The sequence below is a fragment of the Zonotrichia albicollis genome, chromosome Z, assembly GCF_047830755.1.
Source record: "Zonotrichia albicollis isolate bZonAlb1 chromosome Z, bZonAlb1.hap1, whole genome shotgun sequence".
Lineage (NCBI taxonomy): Eukaryota > Metazoa > Chordata > Aves > Passeriformes > Passerellidae > Zonotrichia > Zonotrichia albicollis.
The window spans coordinates 4113166-4129691 of record NC_133860.1 but is presented as its reverse complement, the minus strand read 5'-3'; the positions used below and the strand labels follow the sequence as shown (position 1 = coordinate 4129691).

The 16526-nt window shown below is 37.2% G+C and overlaps 1 protein-coding gene across 2 annotated transcripts in view; it reads right to left on the bottom strand.

The window, feature by feature from the left end:
• PCSK5 (proprotein convertase subtilisin/kexin type 5) overlaps positions 1 to 16526 on the bottom strand; it is a 222349-nt gene that overhangs the window by 70474 nt on the left and 135349 nt on the right. For both annotated transcript variants that reach the window (XM_074533214.1, XM_074533213.1), the window contains exons 11-13: positions 11974 to 12091; positions 10767 to 10955; positions 1248 to 1384 (exon numbers count right to left, since the gene is read on the bottom strand). In XM_074533214.1, the coding sequence (XP_074389315.1) occupies positions 1248 to 1384; positions 10767 to 10955; positions 11974 to 12091 (444 nt within the window). The remainder of the gene's footprint in view (positions 1 to 1247; positions 1385 to 10766; positions 10956 to 11973; positions 12092 to 16526) is intronic.

Genomic DNA, 16526 nt, shown 5'->3' with positions numbered 1-16526 from the left:
GCTCCATGCTACCTATTTTTTAGTGCAAGGTGTGTGTCAGGGAAGAGGGAAATAGCTGAAATGTGTTGCTCTGTGGTTGTTCGTCATGCCTTATTGGAGGAACCAATGGGTTCCAGTACACACAAAGGTGAAGAGCTACTATAACTTGCCCTTCACACCAGAGATGCTCCTGGATGTGTCAGGAATGACAAGTGTAAAATGGAGTTGAAAATACTTGATTTTTGTCTCTTTTCAGTAATTTGATTAAAATTAAATTACTTATTTGCTGCTTAATACATCCCCGTCTATCAAATTCTAAAGCATTGAAAATTAAAAAAAATCCCACAAACACAAAACCTCCTCCTGAATCTCTGACTAGTTTTGCTTATACTCTGTGGCTGCTTTTCCAAACACATTTAGTGAGTACCCCTTTTTAGTGTACTGGAAACCTTGCTTTTCATTTAGTGGTGCATTTAACATCGTTTGGTTATGATCAAACCATAGCTGGAAAGCTATGGTGAGAAGCCACCAGTGGTGATAAAGTGAAATTTAAAACACTGGCAATATTGGTGTTTCCTTTCAGAGCTCTAGGGGAAGATAATCAAGATTCTCAAAATGCTGCACTTGAAGTTAACCAATGACTATACAGCTAACATTTAAATAACACTGGCCATGGTGTAAAAAGTTACCAGAGTCTGGAAGATGTTTTCTGCTCAGAAATTTTGAAAATCATAATTTATCTTGGTTCTCATTAGACCATATCGACCACATATTGTGTAAAAGCTTTTCAAATTTGGCTTATGATTGCTGGTTTACTATCCTAAAAAACTAAACTCAGGTTATGTAGACTAGTGAGTCAGGCAATAGGACAATAGATTTGATGGCTGGACAAAGAACCTTTTTTTAAAAGTTGAGACTGGCTATTAGAATGTAACAAAGTAAAGTAGCGTAGAAATAAAGAATCAAAAATCTCATTCAATTTTATCAACAGTGATGGAGTGAGACTGATCTGTATGTTAATTTTGTTTTAAACAGATCATCTAAAAAAAGCACAGAAATAAGTTCAGAATAAAAGTGGACCATGTATCTTAAAAAGTAAATAACAGTAACATAAAAATGAAGAGTGCGTTGATAACAAATTTAGATAATGCTCTTTCCAGTATGGCTTCACACTAAAACCAGTGAGATGTTCCAGCTGTAAATAAAAGGTGGAAAACAGCAAGCACTTTTCAGAATTCACACAGCCCACATAAATGTTAGAGTCCTACCTGGAGTCTTGAAATTTCTCAGCTGAGATGGAGTGTCACAGATTTCCAAGATCCAATCACCTGCTGCTTTTTCACTCCAGCAGTGAGTAGTCATAAACTCCCAGTTTTTGAATCCTTCCATGGAATGATCAAATAGCCTAAAACAAATGATGACATTATTTCAAGGCAAACATTCTTTTTTTCCTGAGGAGCTATAACTCCAAGTGTGCAAACTCTTGAATAATAACTCTTAAATAATCAGCCAGTTTGTTCATGTGTACCTTCACATAACATTATTCATGATGGTTCTCTCACATGTATTACAAGCACATTCAACAGCTCTTTGTTGCTTGATGGAAGAGAGTCTTTACATGCCATCATGCTTTTATAATGAAAAAGAGAATGGCAAGCAAATTCATTGCAATAACACCATAATTGCTAATGCTCTTTAATATGATTTGTGGGTCTTGGAAAACCTGCATATAAAACAGAATTCCATTGCTTTAACAGCATGATGTAATTATAAATAACTTGTAAGCTGGAAAATCTCAGCAACATTTATTTTTGGCTCCAAAGCCAAAAGTTAAAAGGGGTTTAAACCCAATAAAAACTATAGTTTTAAGACAATAGTGATTCAATCCATTGCTTCTTGTGAAGAAATAATATGCAACTGAGACATTGGCCTCAATCCTCAAACAACCAAGGTATCACCCTCTTCAAACACTTCACAGAATTCAGTTTGGGTAAACTGATTAAACTATTGATTAAACTAATCTGATAGTTTAATCAAACCAATACCATTACCATAGTTTAATTACTTAGGTTGTGGCTGAAGACATTAGAACTTAGGCCTGGATTATGATAATTTCTAGTATAGGGGGACCAGTTTCAGATACTGCAATGTGATTGTGATCCTCTGTGAGATAGGGAAGGAGGACGCTTCCTGGCCGGAGATTAGACACAAGAGAATTTGTACTTTTATTTAGTGTTCACAGTGTGTTGTTTGGTACCCCAAAACTATTGATGAGAAGAACACTCTCAGTAGGACTGTTGCTTCCAACAAAATCTTGTGGCTCAACTTAAAAAATATATATATACCTATACATTCACATATACGTATTTTTATATATATATTTGTGTTTACATATTTTTATTTGTATATATATGTTTGTGTATATATACACACAGAGATATGTATACATGTCAATTTATACATGCAGGTATATACATACATATGTGTGTGCAATATCTATCACTATTTAAATTTGATCTTTATGAATGAAAGCTCCACTGTTAATAGCTGCAATTAAATATTTTTAAAAGACAAGAATCTCTACAGTAGAAAATCCAATTGATTGAGAATGCTTTTCCATAAAACAGATAAAAGCCTAGCATTAGACAGCATAAATATTGTACTTTAATTCAGGTCAGTCTGTTCTCTTCCAAGCTATTTTCCATTTTTATTCTCAAAAGGTTGTGAAATTCAGCAAACAGGAAAACAGGATGCTTGTGTAGGTACATTCCTGGTGGAAACTGCCACACTGGATAGAAATAAAATGCCATAGTTCTTGCTGGAAGCTTTGGTCAGTCAGAGGCATGGGGTCAGGTACTGCGTCCAACAATTCTTGCAATAGAAACTGTATGGACCTACAGGATTGGTGCACTTCATAGGGCTCATCCAAAACCTGATTTTCATGGTCTCATTTCAAACATAAAATCACAGAATCACACAGTATCCTGAGTTGGGAAGGATCATCAAAATCCAACTCCTGGCACTACACAGGACAGCCCCAAGGATTACACCATATCTCTGAGAGTCTGCTCCAATGCACAACTACCCCTGGATGAAGAATCTTTTCCTAATACACAGCCTAACTCCCCTGACACAACGTCAGGCCATCCCCTAGATCCTGTCACTGGTCACCACAGAGGAGATTGGTGTCTGCCCCTTGGCTCCCCTCAGAAGGAAGATGCAGACTGTGATGAAGTCTCCCCTTAGTGTCTTCCAGGCTGAGCATGAAAAATGACCTCAGCCACTCCATGTATGGATTTCCCTTCTGACCCTTCACCATCTTTTCAGCCTCCTTTGGACACTCTCTAACAACTTTATAACCTTCTTACACTCTGGTGCCCAAAACTGCCCCCAGCACTCGAGGTGAGCTGCCCCAGAGCAGAGCAGGACAATCCCCTCCCTTGCCTGGCTGGCAATGCTGGGCCTGCTGCCCCCCAGGACACGCTTGGCCCTCCTGGCTGCCAGGGCACTGCTGGCTCATGTTCAACTTGCCATTCAGTTTGGGCTACCTTTTCCCATTTTAAATTAATACCTTAGCACTTATAAAACAAAATTAAAATATACGTTGGGATTCATTTTCACTGATAATTGTGTGAGATTTTCCTCTGATACAGTTCTGTGCTTCTGTGTATGTGCCTGTAAGTGTATATGTAGACATATTTTGGCTGCAGAATGGGCCTATTTCATGTCACTGTTAAATCAGTTGTGTGAATACAGGAAATCTCACAAAGGTATGGCACATACCATTTCCTGAAATGGTAGAAATCATTACACAGTCATTATCCAGAATTTGCATGCAAGTCGGTTGTTCAATTTAAGTTATGTAGGCTATTTCCAACTGTTATTTGAATTGCCATACTGTTGTTTTCTGATAGCTTATGTATTACTTTCTAAACACCTTATCAATGCAACTAGACACCAGTATTTCTCTTTGCCATTGTAGCAACTATAATTATTATTATAAAGTATTATGCAAGTACTGTGCAATTACAAATTTGTATTCACTGAGGTCTTGTTCATACACATTAGAAACATAAGTTCCTCTTTATTTTTACTGTACTTAGTCTGATATTTTCCATATTACTTTTTGGATAACTTGGTGTGTCTAGTTTTGAAATTTTAAAGTGTTGTTGGATATCCATTTTAATAATTCTTTTAAGCAATTTTGGGTAGAAGAGAAAAAAAGTCCATGTGTCCTGTTTTTAAAAACACAGTTACCTATAATATACTGGAACTGGAACTGTGAGTTTTCATCCATGGAAATGGGGAAAATTGGGTAATATTACTTCTGAGAGAATTTACTGTTTTTTTAAAAGAACACCTCTTTGAGAAAGATTTGAATTTTATAAAATAAGGTCTAAATTGGAATCTTTGAATGTATGAACTGTGTTTCCACAAAAGATTCTACAAATAAGTCAAAAGGCTACAGACAGATCAAAAGAATAGTAAAAAACAAAGTAGAAACATACTGACTCTGAGTCTGTGTATGTATTTTGGACATACAAAATTGTCCAAGTACTTTTGCTTTACTTTGTTTATGCACTAAACTCTCAAATCAAAGAACCTATGAGACAATGCAGGGATTTCACTATCAGTGAAATAAATTAATGAAATGATCAAATGTTCAGATGTAGATTCCTCACTCAGAAAGAAATGCATAGGATCTTTTAAGGAACATGCAGCCAGTCCAGAATTTAATTTTACAATTTGTCAAAATTCCTATCAAAAACACTTATGACACAGATTATCCTGGATTAATAAAATTTAGTAGATGGTCTGATGAACTGCTAATTGAGTATTACAGATTATTATAGACTAAAATACTTAAACAAGTTAACTAGAATAAGCTGATGGCTTTTTATGACCATGATCATATACCTGTACTTGTGAATGTAACATGCTTTTAAAGACCAAAGTGATTGAAAACATTTGAATTTTCAAAACTTATTTGCTAACATAACCACAAGAGAATGCTAATTCTGTTACTCAGTTACTCAGGGGACCTTTCTTAGAAACAGAACACTTAACATGGAGTGGATGTTACCAAATGATTGACTGTATAATTACAAGCTGCTGTCTACAATGAACAACAGCATTAAATTTTTTTAAAAAAATTGCTCTTCTCTTTCTAAGGAGTTTTATGCCATACTCATAATCATAACATACCATATGTGTGTCTAGATAAGAATATATGTTATACAGTGTAGAATAAAATGACTATTTTTCTTAAATTCAAGAGTCTTGATCTCTTCCACTGCCACCACTTCAGCCTAAAAATTGCATAACCTTTCTCTTCAATAACATAATTTAAGCAGAAATATTAATCTGTGATCGAACTTTAGACCCAGTGGAAGGCAATTAGCCACTTTCTAATAGCATTAAAAAACCCAACAAACAAATGTCTCAGCTTTTCAGCAAAGAATTATTAAATTCCTAAATGCTTGGAAGAATTTGTTTCAATTTTTAATTTCATGTAAGGAAAGGCAGCAAAGGTAGCGGATTTGTTTAGCAACACCAGCATCACCCATTATGAACACTAAGAAGTAAACACATAAAATGAACTTTTTTTCAGTTATCAAGATTGTTTGTTTCAGCTGAGAAGGTGCAGCTGCACTTGACTGACAGCAATGGTTGCACACTGAACTCAATGCATTAGGAGCATGGAAACCCTGCACTAGCTAGTGGCTGCAGCTGCAGTAGAGTAGCTGGAAAGAGATAAGAATTTTCTTCTCCTACAGCAGCTATCTTTGTTATGATGTGCTCCAGCACACAAACTGGCAGCCTCATGGGCAAGTGGTCCTTGCCCAGAATTCTGCACAGTCACCAGACTTCAAATGCACTTACAGTTTGAAGAGACTACATAATGCCTTCCCAAGCTGTGCACCTGAAAGGGCTTTGGTCAACTATTCTCTTTAAAGCATCTCTTCTCCACAGGGTTGAATCATCAGCTCCCTGTGAGATGTAGCCCCGGAGAAACTGCAGACAGCTCAAACTGACTTAACCAAAGCTTCGGCCAGACCCTACTGCGCATCTGCACTGAAGTACTGGGAAAAAATAAATGGTCAGAGAACACACTAGGCATTTCAGAAGCTTTCTTACCTACATATGGGAGATCACTTAAAATTTATGGATTTGGAGCTAAAGAAAACATATTTAAAGTATTTGCATACAAACTTTTTTTTTATTTCCATGTTATATCTGGTTATCACAGTTAGTTTTATGAAACAATGGCTATCTCTGAACTATCATGATAAAGTTGTTTGGAGTAACATGAACAATAGTGTACAATCCTGCCAACCTGAAACAGTGGCTAGCATGGCAATCACCATCTTTAAAGGCAGAGTGCTTGTCCCCAGGAACTACACATATCCACATTAAACGATCCATCATTACTTGCAAACATGTCAGGCTGAGGAGCTCCACACACTCCACTGGTCAGCCAGCTGCTTGGTAGTGGGATATCTATTCATCAACCCCACAAAAGGAAAAAAAAATATATAGCTAACATGACTGAAACAAAACACAGCAAGTATGAGTTGGGAGAAATGGTTTTCCAAGAACTGTTTCACCCTGTAAACACAGTACAAGCACAGGGTTATTAGCTCATTGTGGACATAGATTACTACCACATCAGACACATTTTCAGTGACACTCAACATAAAGTTGGCCCTTATGTTTCATCATATTAGGATTAAAATGTTAGTTTTCTTTAATATAAGAGTATAACATGCAAGCTGGAAAAAAGATGCATACTTATAAAGAAAATTTTGCCCTATTTCAGATCACCGAGGCATTTTATGAAGCAAACAATTGAGTAAGATTAGATAAGAATAACTTGGATTTGGTCAAAGAGTTCTGCAGAGGAGGATATTATTAAAATTTACTGATTGTCTAAGGTTTCATGATAGGACAAAGATGGTCATGAAGATACATTCTTTTGTTACTGAAGAGAAGTATTATTAATACCACGGCCATATAAGCTTATGAAGCTAGTGTCCTGGAAAGTTGCCACCATGTGGCTGAAATATTTCAGTTACGCAGTTCAAATGGCAACAGCTGCTTTAAATTTAAAGGGCAAGAATTAAATAAGCCATGACTTCAGTGGGAGACAAATGAGCCCTAAGTTTGTTTCTCCTACTCCTTTTGTATCTAGCTTCTCCTCCATAGCCTGCCTGTAGTGAATGTTTGTTAGAACTGACCTTGGTATGTCTCAAAAAACACTCAGAAACCCACACTGCCAAATCCACTGGCCAATTGTTTTTGGAAAGAGGACACTGTTCCCCTTTGGACTTAACTCTAGCCTCATCCTCACACCAGCCAATACACTTCCAGCCTGTATTTTCCTCTAGTGCAGTGCATCCAACGTAATCATGTTTAGTACTTTCCAAACAACAAAGCAGATGTTCCCTGTAATGCAGATTTTGAAGAATGCACATAAGGCTTAAACCAGTGACAGTGTTATCCACCAAATGCCTGCAAAGGAATCCACATCATCTCAGACTAACAAGTTTTCTTACTGAAGTCATTTTAGGGGGTGCCAACATTAAGGATAAAATATGCAGAAAAAAGGCCAAATATTGCCTTGAGGGAACTACTTGTCAATGCACCAGAAATTACACACAATTACTTTTCTTCCAGAATTGGTGGAGAAATGCACATGTAAAATATACCTTTTGCACTTAAAAACATTTTACCAAGTGAACTGTTTCAAATTAAACCCAAATGAGTAACTGTAAAACAATGGGACTTTCCCGGGTTTCAGTAAAAACAGCTGGTATTGCTGCTATTAATCCTGTACATGTACATTAAAAAGTCTTGTATATCTGAGAAAAACATCTCAGTCAGGTAGTAGCAATATACAACAGCCTCTGGAACCTTTGCCTATAGCAGAAAAACCAGACCATTTGCTGCCAATGTATCTCTGTATGCATGCTTATAAACTGAATGCATTTATTCACTGACATTCAGTATTATTGATACATTAAAAATCAAATGCCTCATAACTAATTTTTCATATTGGAAAATAACATCCCATTTCAAGTTTTAGTTCATAACATGATGCTAAAACATATACGTTGACAACACACAGCATACTCCTAGCGTCAAGAAATTACTACTTCTAAGCTGTATGACTTCTTACAGCAAGGACAAATGAAGTAAGCATTGAAACACCATTTCAGAAAGTATTTTGTTCATATCCCTCACTTTACCCTAAGAAAGGTCTCATGAAAGCTCTAGGTATTTCAGACCTAGCATTTGCAAGATACTTTTATCCCTAATATTAGAAGCCCAGAGGTTTTTAGTAACCCATCAGCCCAATGTGATGGCAAGTCCGAATATTTCTGAAGTTTCCATGGGAAGGGAATTTCTGGTGAGACTCTATAAGCTCTCTCATGAATAATTTGTTTCCTGGGAAGTAACAAAATGTGAAAAGGCCTTTCAGGTTTCTTTGTTTTCTGTTTAGTCTTCTGATACTAACATACAAGAAAGAGCGGAACATCCTCTTATTTTATTACATATATTTGCAAACCCTTTCTCTTCTGCACATACAGAAAATAATTCTTTTTGAGGTGCAGGGGTTACAAAGACACTGATTGAATTAAATTTTGTACCTATCCCACACATCAATCATCACCAGAGGTGAACTGTGAATCCTGGAATGTATTTCCCACTTGCTGTGAGTCAGCTGCAGCACATGACAGCCTAGAGCCAAAAGTTAGCTGCGTTAAGACCACTGGGTTTACACAAGATTGTTTTGTTTGGATACCTAGTTGGATGGCTTTCATGTTTTTTCATTTTGAACTGAGGAAGAACTACTGCATGAAAATGGAAGAGAAAACTAAAGAAGGATTTCTTCAAACAGAAAAACAAAACCCTGTTTCATAACTAATAAGAGAAACCTGTCTCACACTCATTAGCAGAAGACAAATTCTTTGTTCAGTGCAGTAATGCAGCAGGAAGACATGAATATGCGTGCCTAAGTGCTTTATTAGCAACCTATGACAGAACTCACAATAGAACACAGGAGATATTCTAGAGGAGCCCAGACTTCAAGAACAACTTCCTCTCCATTTGGTGAATTAGTGTCTACAGCTTGAAGAACATTTTCAATTTACCTTTTCTTTTAATTTAACATAATCTCTAACGAAAATGTGCATTCACAGTTCAATCAAACAAATCAAAACAGGCTCTTTAAACAAAGAGCCTGTTTTGGAGACAGGTGGAGGTCAAATGGAGTCCATTTGACCTCCACCTGTCTCCAAAACAGGCTCTTTGTTTAAAGAGGAAATATAAATCCTTCTATCATAGAGATGGAGGAAGACATGCAAGTCTCCAGATCTAGATAATTAGCATTTCTGGCTGAGGAAGCATGGATGAAAAGCAGTCTGGAAAGCAGGCCACTCTCAATCCATTAAAAGCTCTGAAGAACAGGACTAGGGATTTTAATTTTGTGAAGATTTAAGCATGATGGCAGAAGAGTTCTCACAATACAGGTTTGATAGATGGCCTTTTTTGCAGTTTCTGATACCTAACATCAGTAAACATAAACTTTTCTGTGGGAGCCATGCTCTGTGTCTAGCAGAATGGCAGTCATCTACATCAAGTCATCAAGGAACAAGAATTACCTATGGTCCCATGAGGAAGAAGATTTCTAGCTAGTTGGAGAAGTATACAAGCATTTCTTACTGTAAATGTAACTTATTTGCATATTTGTAACTGGTGTAAAATTTTGAAAGTTTTCTGATGTTTCTTAATGCCTTAACCATGTCTGGTAGGAGGTGGATGACCATGGATTTTAGTGAGATTTACATGGGAAAGACTGCCAATGTTTTCTTTGAAGAAGATCTCTGCTAGCAGATAAGAGAAATAGAATCATGACTGAGAAGTCTTCCAGTTTGGTAATGATTCCCTCCACTTATTATTTGTCCAATGATATATTGGACAAAGAGATACTTTGTCTGAGTTCAATAATCAGAATAAAAAAGGCAATTTGACACACTAGGACAATTTCTCCAAGAACATAACGTAGAGGTGATGAGGAAGAAGATTGATCTTTCTTAGTAGCTGTTGTAAAAATGGCTGGACATTTGAAAGCAAGTATCCATCACTGAACTGATGTCTAACTTTTAAAAATTTTTGAAGGTGATGGCTAACTTTTAAAAGCTTTAATCTGCAATTTACAAATGAAGCCTTTAATTTTAAGTGCTAGTGCTACTTTTCAGCATTGTCCTACTATAAGCCTTTCATGGATTGAGTATGTTTACTTAGAAAAAAAGGATCTGGAAACAGGTAATATCAGGGATTTAAAAAATAGTGGTAAATATACACTATTCTATCTGACTGTCATTGCTATTTAAAAAAATGATAAGAAAAGAGAAAAACGAAAAATAAGTGGCAATATGTAGAAACACTTTGATTCAGCTTCCTTATGAAGCTGAACTGAATCTGTTTTCTTCACATTTTCCAGCTATCTAATAAATGGTGAGCCACACAAGAACTATTGAAATTAACAATCTTTGTCTTGGAGTTCAACAGTTTTAACATACTCTTCTAAGTACTGAGACTGTATTGTATTCATCTCTGAGTTCATTTGTACTTCATTCTGCCCATCTCTCTACGAAAAAGTAATTAGCCTATGACTTCTAGTATCACTACTGTAATGACTTGACTGCTCTTTGCTGACATGGACATGTCTATGCAGGCTCTACATGCTGAGTGTACTGTGAAATTGGGTTGTCATACTATACCTGTTGGCCAAGAGCTGTGACCTAGTTCCAGAAGGAGAGGTTAGGTAAATTGCCAAGTCTCCACGTCGAGGGTGAGTAATAGTGATACGTACAACAACATGCTCCAAGTAGATCACATGATGGTTAGGATTATCTGAACAGCCAGTGGCTTTATAAATTGAACGGACAATGCTGTCAGGTCGTATTGTTCTATAACAGAAGCATAGCAAACAACATTAGCATTTCTTGCTTTTTGTGTAAAATACACAACCCCATCTTTTTTTGCTCAGTAGAGAATGACAGTGTTGGATAACTGTAAAGTCAGTAGCCTATAATCATTAGTTTTGACATGTGCTTCCAAGCTGAAAATACCACTATAGGGTAATTATTTCACTGCAGATAATGGCTAATGGCAACTGCCTGGGTTTCTGTTAAGCACATACACAAGGTAAAATAGGAATAAGCCTTTGGGACAGAGCATTATTGTAGATTAGTGGCCAGCTGAGAAATGCTGAGATTGTCATGGGATCACAGCTGGTTGCTAAACCCCAGGAAATGCCTGGCATAGCTAATCCTAGCTTACGTAACAGCAAGTATTACATGTTAATGGTACCAAAAGGCATCTGACTCAGCTGGTTTAAATTGGTATGATATCCTTGAAGACTACACCAGTTACAGATCAAGCCTGTCAAATATAATTAGCAAACAATATTCTTAGTGCTTTGGAAGTCCGCCTTATGCTTGATGCTGCCTCTATGTCCATGGAGTACACATAACAGAGTTTTGCTCTTAAGCCTGGTTCTACAGAGACCCTAACTTAGCAAGTGAAAAGCAGTTCAGTTTTGGCCTCTGAACTAGAGAGCCTCCTAAGACCATTGGAGAGACACATTATCACACCATTTCAAAAGCATATTTGCTTTTTACATCCTGGACTGTTAAATCTATCTCTTCTTGCAAAGGTGACTGAAATGCATTCAACCAAATATTCTTTGGTGTATCATGCACATAAAAATCCATCATTACCCAGTCTGGACTGTTTTACACCTTCACCTTCTGCAATGTTCTTCAAACTAGGGCCTTTTTCCATGCACTACATCTGTAAATGTGACAGACCCTCTGGTATGGCTTTAAAAATGATACATTATACACAATGCAAGGGAGGGGTAAATTATAGCCAATTTTTTTTCCATAAATTTAAGCCAGCAAAAGTTTTGGTAGCGGGTATTACTTGATTTGCCGATCTGTGTTCTCCACACACACATGCTGTGGAGGCACCGTTGTCCACTTTTCTGCTTCTGTCACCATTGCTTCAGCATCCATCAGTCCAAATCCATAAAGGTGGCTCACTGCAAGGTACAAACAGAATGGATACAGTTATAGCATAAACCCTTGGGTTTCATCATAGACTAATTCCAGAGTATCACATCCTAACAGGAGTTACTTCTTTTCTCTTCTTCCTTACTTTTACTCAAAGCTCCAAAATCTCATTGCCAAGAACAATAATGACAATATCTAATTTGTTCAACAAATCTGTTCACTGCTTTATTACAGAAATGGCATGAGGCACTACCTACACTGCCTACTATGAGAACTACAGAATGCCAGTGACTAAAATTGCCTCTGGCTGCCCTTAGTCCATGTGCCTCAATTAGCTCAGCCCTTTTGTATGACAAAGGGATATATGAGCATAATGAATGAGAGGAAGGTTACTTCCATTACTCAAATGCCAAACACATGCATGTGTATTCAGGGAAGCTAACTGAGACAAATTTGAGAATAAACAGATCACTTTGTAACTGTTGTATCCTCTGAACTTCCCTGAGTGTAAGCAGCACTAGTGAATGTTCTTCTCTTCCTGTATACGGTATGTCTGTCATTGGCCAACCAACTGGGTAGACTCACTCTCTCCCTAAAGCTGTCTGCTTGATGAGGGTGAAAAGCACTTACTGAATCAGCTGTGTGTTTTTGATTGCTATTCCAATTGAAATAGAGACTTGCAAAAGGGTTTTGGTGAATTAGAAGAGCTTCTAGCCATGATGTTCCATTGTGACAAATTGGTGCTCTTGATAAAATTCCGACAGCAGAAGGTGAAACAAAAAGGCTTCCACAGGAGGAGTTTAGATTGCAAATATAAGTAGATCAGTTTTTCTTGCTACCACAGAAACTCACAGAAAATTGTAAGTGCAAATTTAACCAGCAATGCAACAAAGCATGGTATAAATCCTTCCCTATGCATGTTGTAGAGGGTTTGTGAAAGCATTCTCTATATTGCCAAACCAAAATTCAAAGGACTCTATCTAAAAAAAAAAACCCCGCCTTCTCAAACAAATACAGTCCAAAGCTTAAGGATTACATCTTCCAAATATCTAGTACTGTCCAAAACTGCCAGCTGAAAAGGATTCTTCAATGCACCTCATCTTTTCTTGATAAGAAATAAGGGCAGAAAAGCATGTAACATTGCCACCACCAGTCAGTGGCCTTCAAATGGAAACTTATGTAACTTTTAAGCTATTTACCCATATAATTTTTTTCCCTAGTGTGCACATTAAAAATACAAATAAAATCTATGGAGTGAACTTTCTATCCTCCCTACCCTAACAAATACTTGGAAGACACAACTTAGGAGGAATTTTCATCCAGGAGAAAAACTTACCACTCAAGGTTTTTTGGTTGTGGTATTTGTCCATGACTCAATGTTTAAAATGTCTTGCATGAGAGCAGCAGTGTAGTGATAAGTTCTGCAGCTGATGTGGTTTTTTCAGTTGAAAAAGAAATACTTTTTTTCCTTGAAAGGCCTTCCCATTGAAATAAAAAATTTCCTGACAGAGAGGGTTACTTTTAAATCCTCCCATGTAGACTGACATTTGGCTGTCGAAAACATTTCCATTCAAAGCCCTTGATCCAATGGGTTGGTTAGCAGTTGAAGGTACAAGCAGAGGCCCATAATTTTCAAAGACCAAATTACAGCAATTTAGGAGAGAATCATATAGTTAAAAAAAGTAGTTGTGTCTAAGAGAAGAAAAGAGATTTTTCTCTCTGCTATCTTCAGATTGTGCTTCTTCATCTGTGTGCATCCTTGTATTCCCATGAGCTTTATGGCAAGATGCCTGTCCCAAAGGTTAACAATAGCCTGGTGGTCTACATGGAGCTATAAATGTCTTCTAAGAAACGCCCTGGGACTGCCTCTGATTTGTATGCAAAACATACTGAATTGACATTGCTAACCCAGATTAATCAAAAGCACTGTCTGAAAGGTCATGATGACTGCAGAGAGCAAAGTGTAAAATGCCACAGACCTTGCACCTACCTACTTATGTGCTCTGTGTTATCACTGCTGTGAATTGCTACTGGGCTCAGCTCTTGCTAGGAATCATTACACATGTCAGAGTGGGTATTGGGCTGTTTTGTACAAAGGTACTTTTCCTTCACAAATGAAATATGAATATAATGTGAATATAATAAAATAATATGATACAATGTAAGCTGGTGGCTGAGGAGTAGACTGTTGCTTTTATTAAGCTGAAGGGTTGAAAATGTGATCTCCTAGTGTGACCGAAGTGTCCATCAGTAGAGCTATCTTGAATTCTCTCTCCTGTCAGGCAGCTGTACTAATTGATCAATTTTATTTCTGAAAAATCACAGGCCCACCCAGAGACTTACAGGTGCAGGGCATGTTTCAGAGAAAAACTTCCCTCCCACAACATGAAGTAAATACTAAGTTTTATCTGATCTCTTTAATCTTTCTTAAAGATGTTTTCATCTTAAAGGTGAAACAATATTTGTCATGGCTTAAGTCCATTTATTTACCCCTAGTGCAGTTCTTTCATTAGTATATTGTGAAAACAAGGCCTTCTGAGCTTCTGGAGAAGCTTTTTCATAATCTCCTTGCTTTTGTCTGAAATTGCTGTTGAAAATTCAGAAACTTTCTCATTTACATACAAAGCTACCCTCAAATCTAAAGTTAGGATGCATATCCCATTTGACTTGACTATGAGAAATATGAAGAGCTGGTGTTCATAAATCATAACAGAGAATCATGCAGACTTCAGAAATATTTGGCCCAGACACTAGAAACACAACATTTCCAGTGTAGCTAAACTTGAGTTGTTAGGCTGCAGTTTCATTGCCTGTCATCAAGATGTCTCATCAGTAACTTAAACACTAAGCCTTCCCTGCTATTTTACTCATGTGACAAAAGGCTTGCATAAAATTTTCTCCCTACTAAATTTTTGGCATTTTATATATCATGTCCCATGAAAGCAGCATTTAAAATATAAACATTTTGTATACACATATCAAATGCCAAATAAGGAGAGAAATAGTAATAATTTCAGCGTGACAAATGAGGAATATGCAGCTTCCTCAACTAGATTAACATGTTTGATATGTCAACTGTAATGATCTGTGTATTTATGCCACAATAGGATCTTGATTCAAAATGAGATTGACAGAATAGGAGACTAAAATGTCCATTAATACTATGGTTTCTTAAATATTGCTTAGCAGTTCAGAATATGTAAGCCTCTTGAGTTACTCTCAGCCCATAAATACTTTTGACTGATTTACACCAATGTTTTACATTTGACATTTTAACTGCAAATAGAATGAACTAATTCTATAATGCTTTAACAATTTAATATTGCTTTTCTGTCATTTGCTTGGAATACTGAAATATTTCAACAAGGATAAACAACTGCATAACAAGAATTAGACAAAAAGTGGAGAAATGTCATGATGACACAGCTTAAACTGTTTTGTTTTGTCATGTCCTCTCTAAGACAACACTGATCTTTAATAATTCATCTTGTTTCAGCCGTATTCCTATTTCATGCCAACTTGGCACCAGTAACGTGTGACAACTGAGTGTGATTTCATAAACACATAACTGCTTTACAAGCCAGTAACACAAGTGTGCAAGAAGATGCTTTTTCATTCTTGCTTTTAAAACCAACTCATGGTTTTCAAATTAAGCACATTACTTGTGTTTCTGTATTCTACAGAGAACAATTCCTCAATTTCTGTACCTAAAACCAAATAAAACAGCAAACGAAGTATTTGCTCCTCAAAGTCCCTGAAATCCAGGCATTTTTATAGACTCAGTATGGATGTGGGAAGATTGAGCTCTTACACCTATCACCACACTAGAGAAGGTTGTGAAAAGCATACAGTTGCCCAACAGATTTGTTTAAAAAGTGGCAGCTACAAAGACACACAATGAGAATCTGAAGGGCCTCTACAGCATAGGATCATAGAAGCACAGAATGATTTGGGTTGCAAGGGACATTTAAAGCTCATCTAGTCTGACCTCTCCACCATGAGCAGGGACACCTTCCACTACACCAGGCTGCTGAACGCCCTGTCCAATCTGGCCCTGAAGCACTTCCAGGGATAAGGCATCCACAGCGACTCTGGGAAACCTCACCATTCAAATCATAGAATCACAGAATATTAAGGGGTTGGAAAGGACCTTAAAGATCAGCTGGTCCCAATAGCCTCTGCTATGGGCAAGGAAATTTACCCCTCAAGTTGCTCAAGGCCTTATCCAACCTGGTTTTGAACACTGACAGGGTTGGGCATCCACAGCCTCCCTGGGCAACCTGTTCCAGTGTCTCACCATGCTCACAGTAAAGAATTTTTTCCTAATATCTAATCTAAATTTCCTTTCTTTCAATATTCTCCCATTATACCTTGTCCTATCACTACAGATCTTGATGAAGAGTCCCTCTCCAGCTTCCCTGTAGGCCCCCTTCAGATGCTGCAAGGTTGCTCTGAGATTCCACA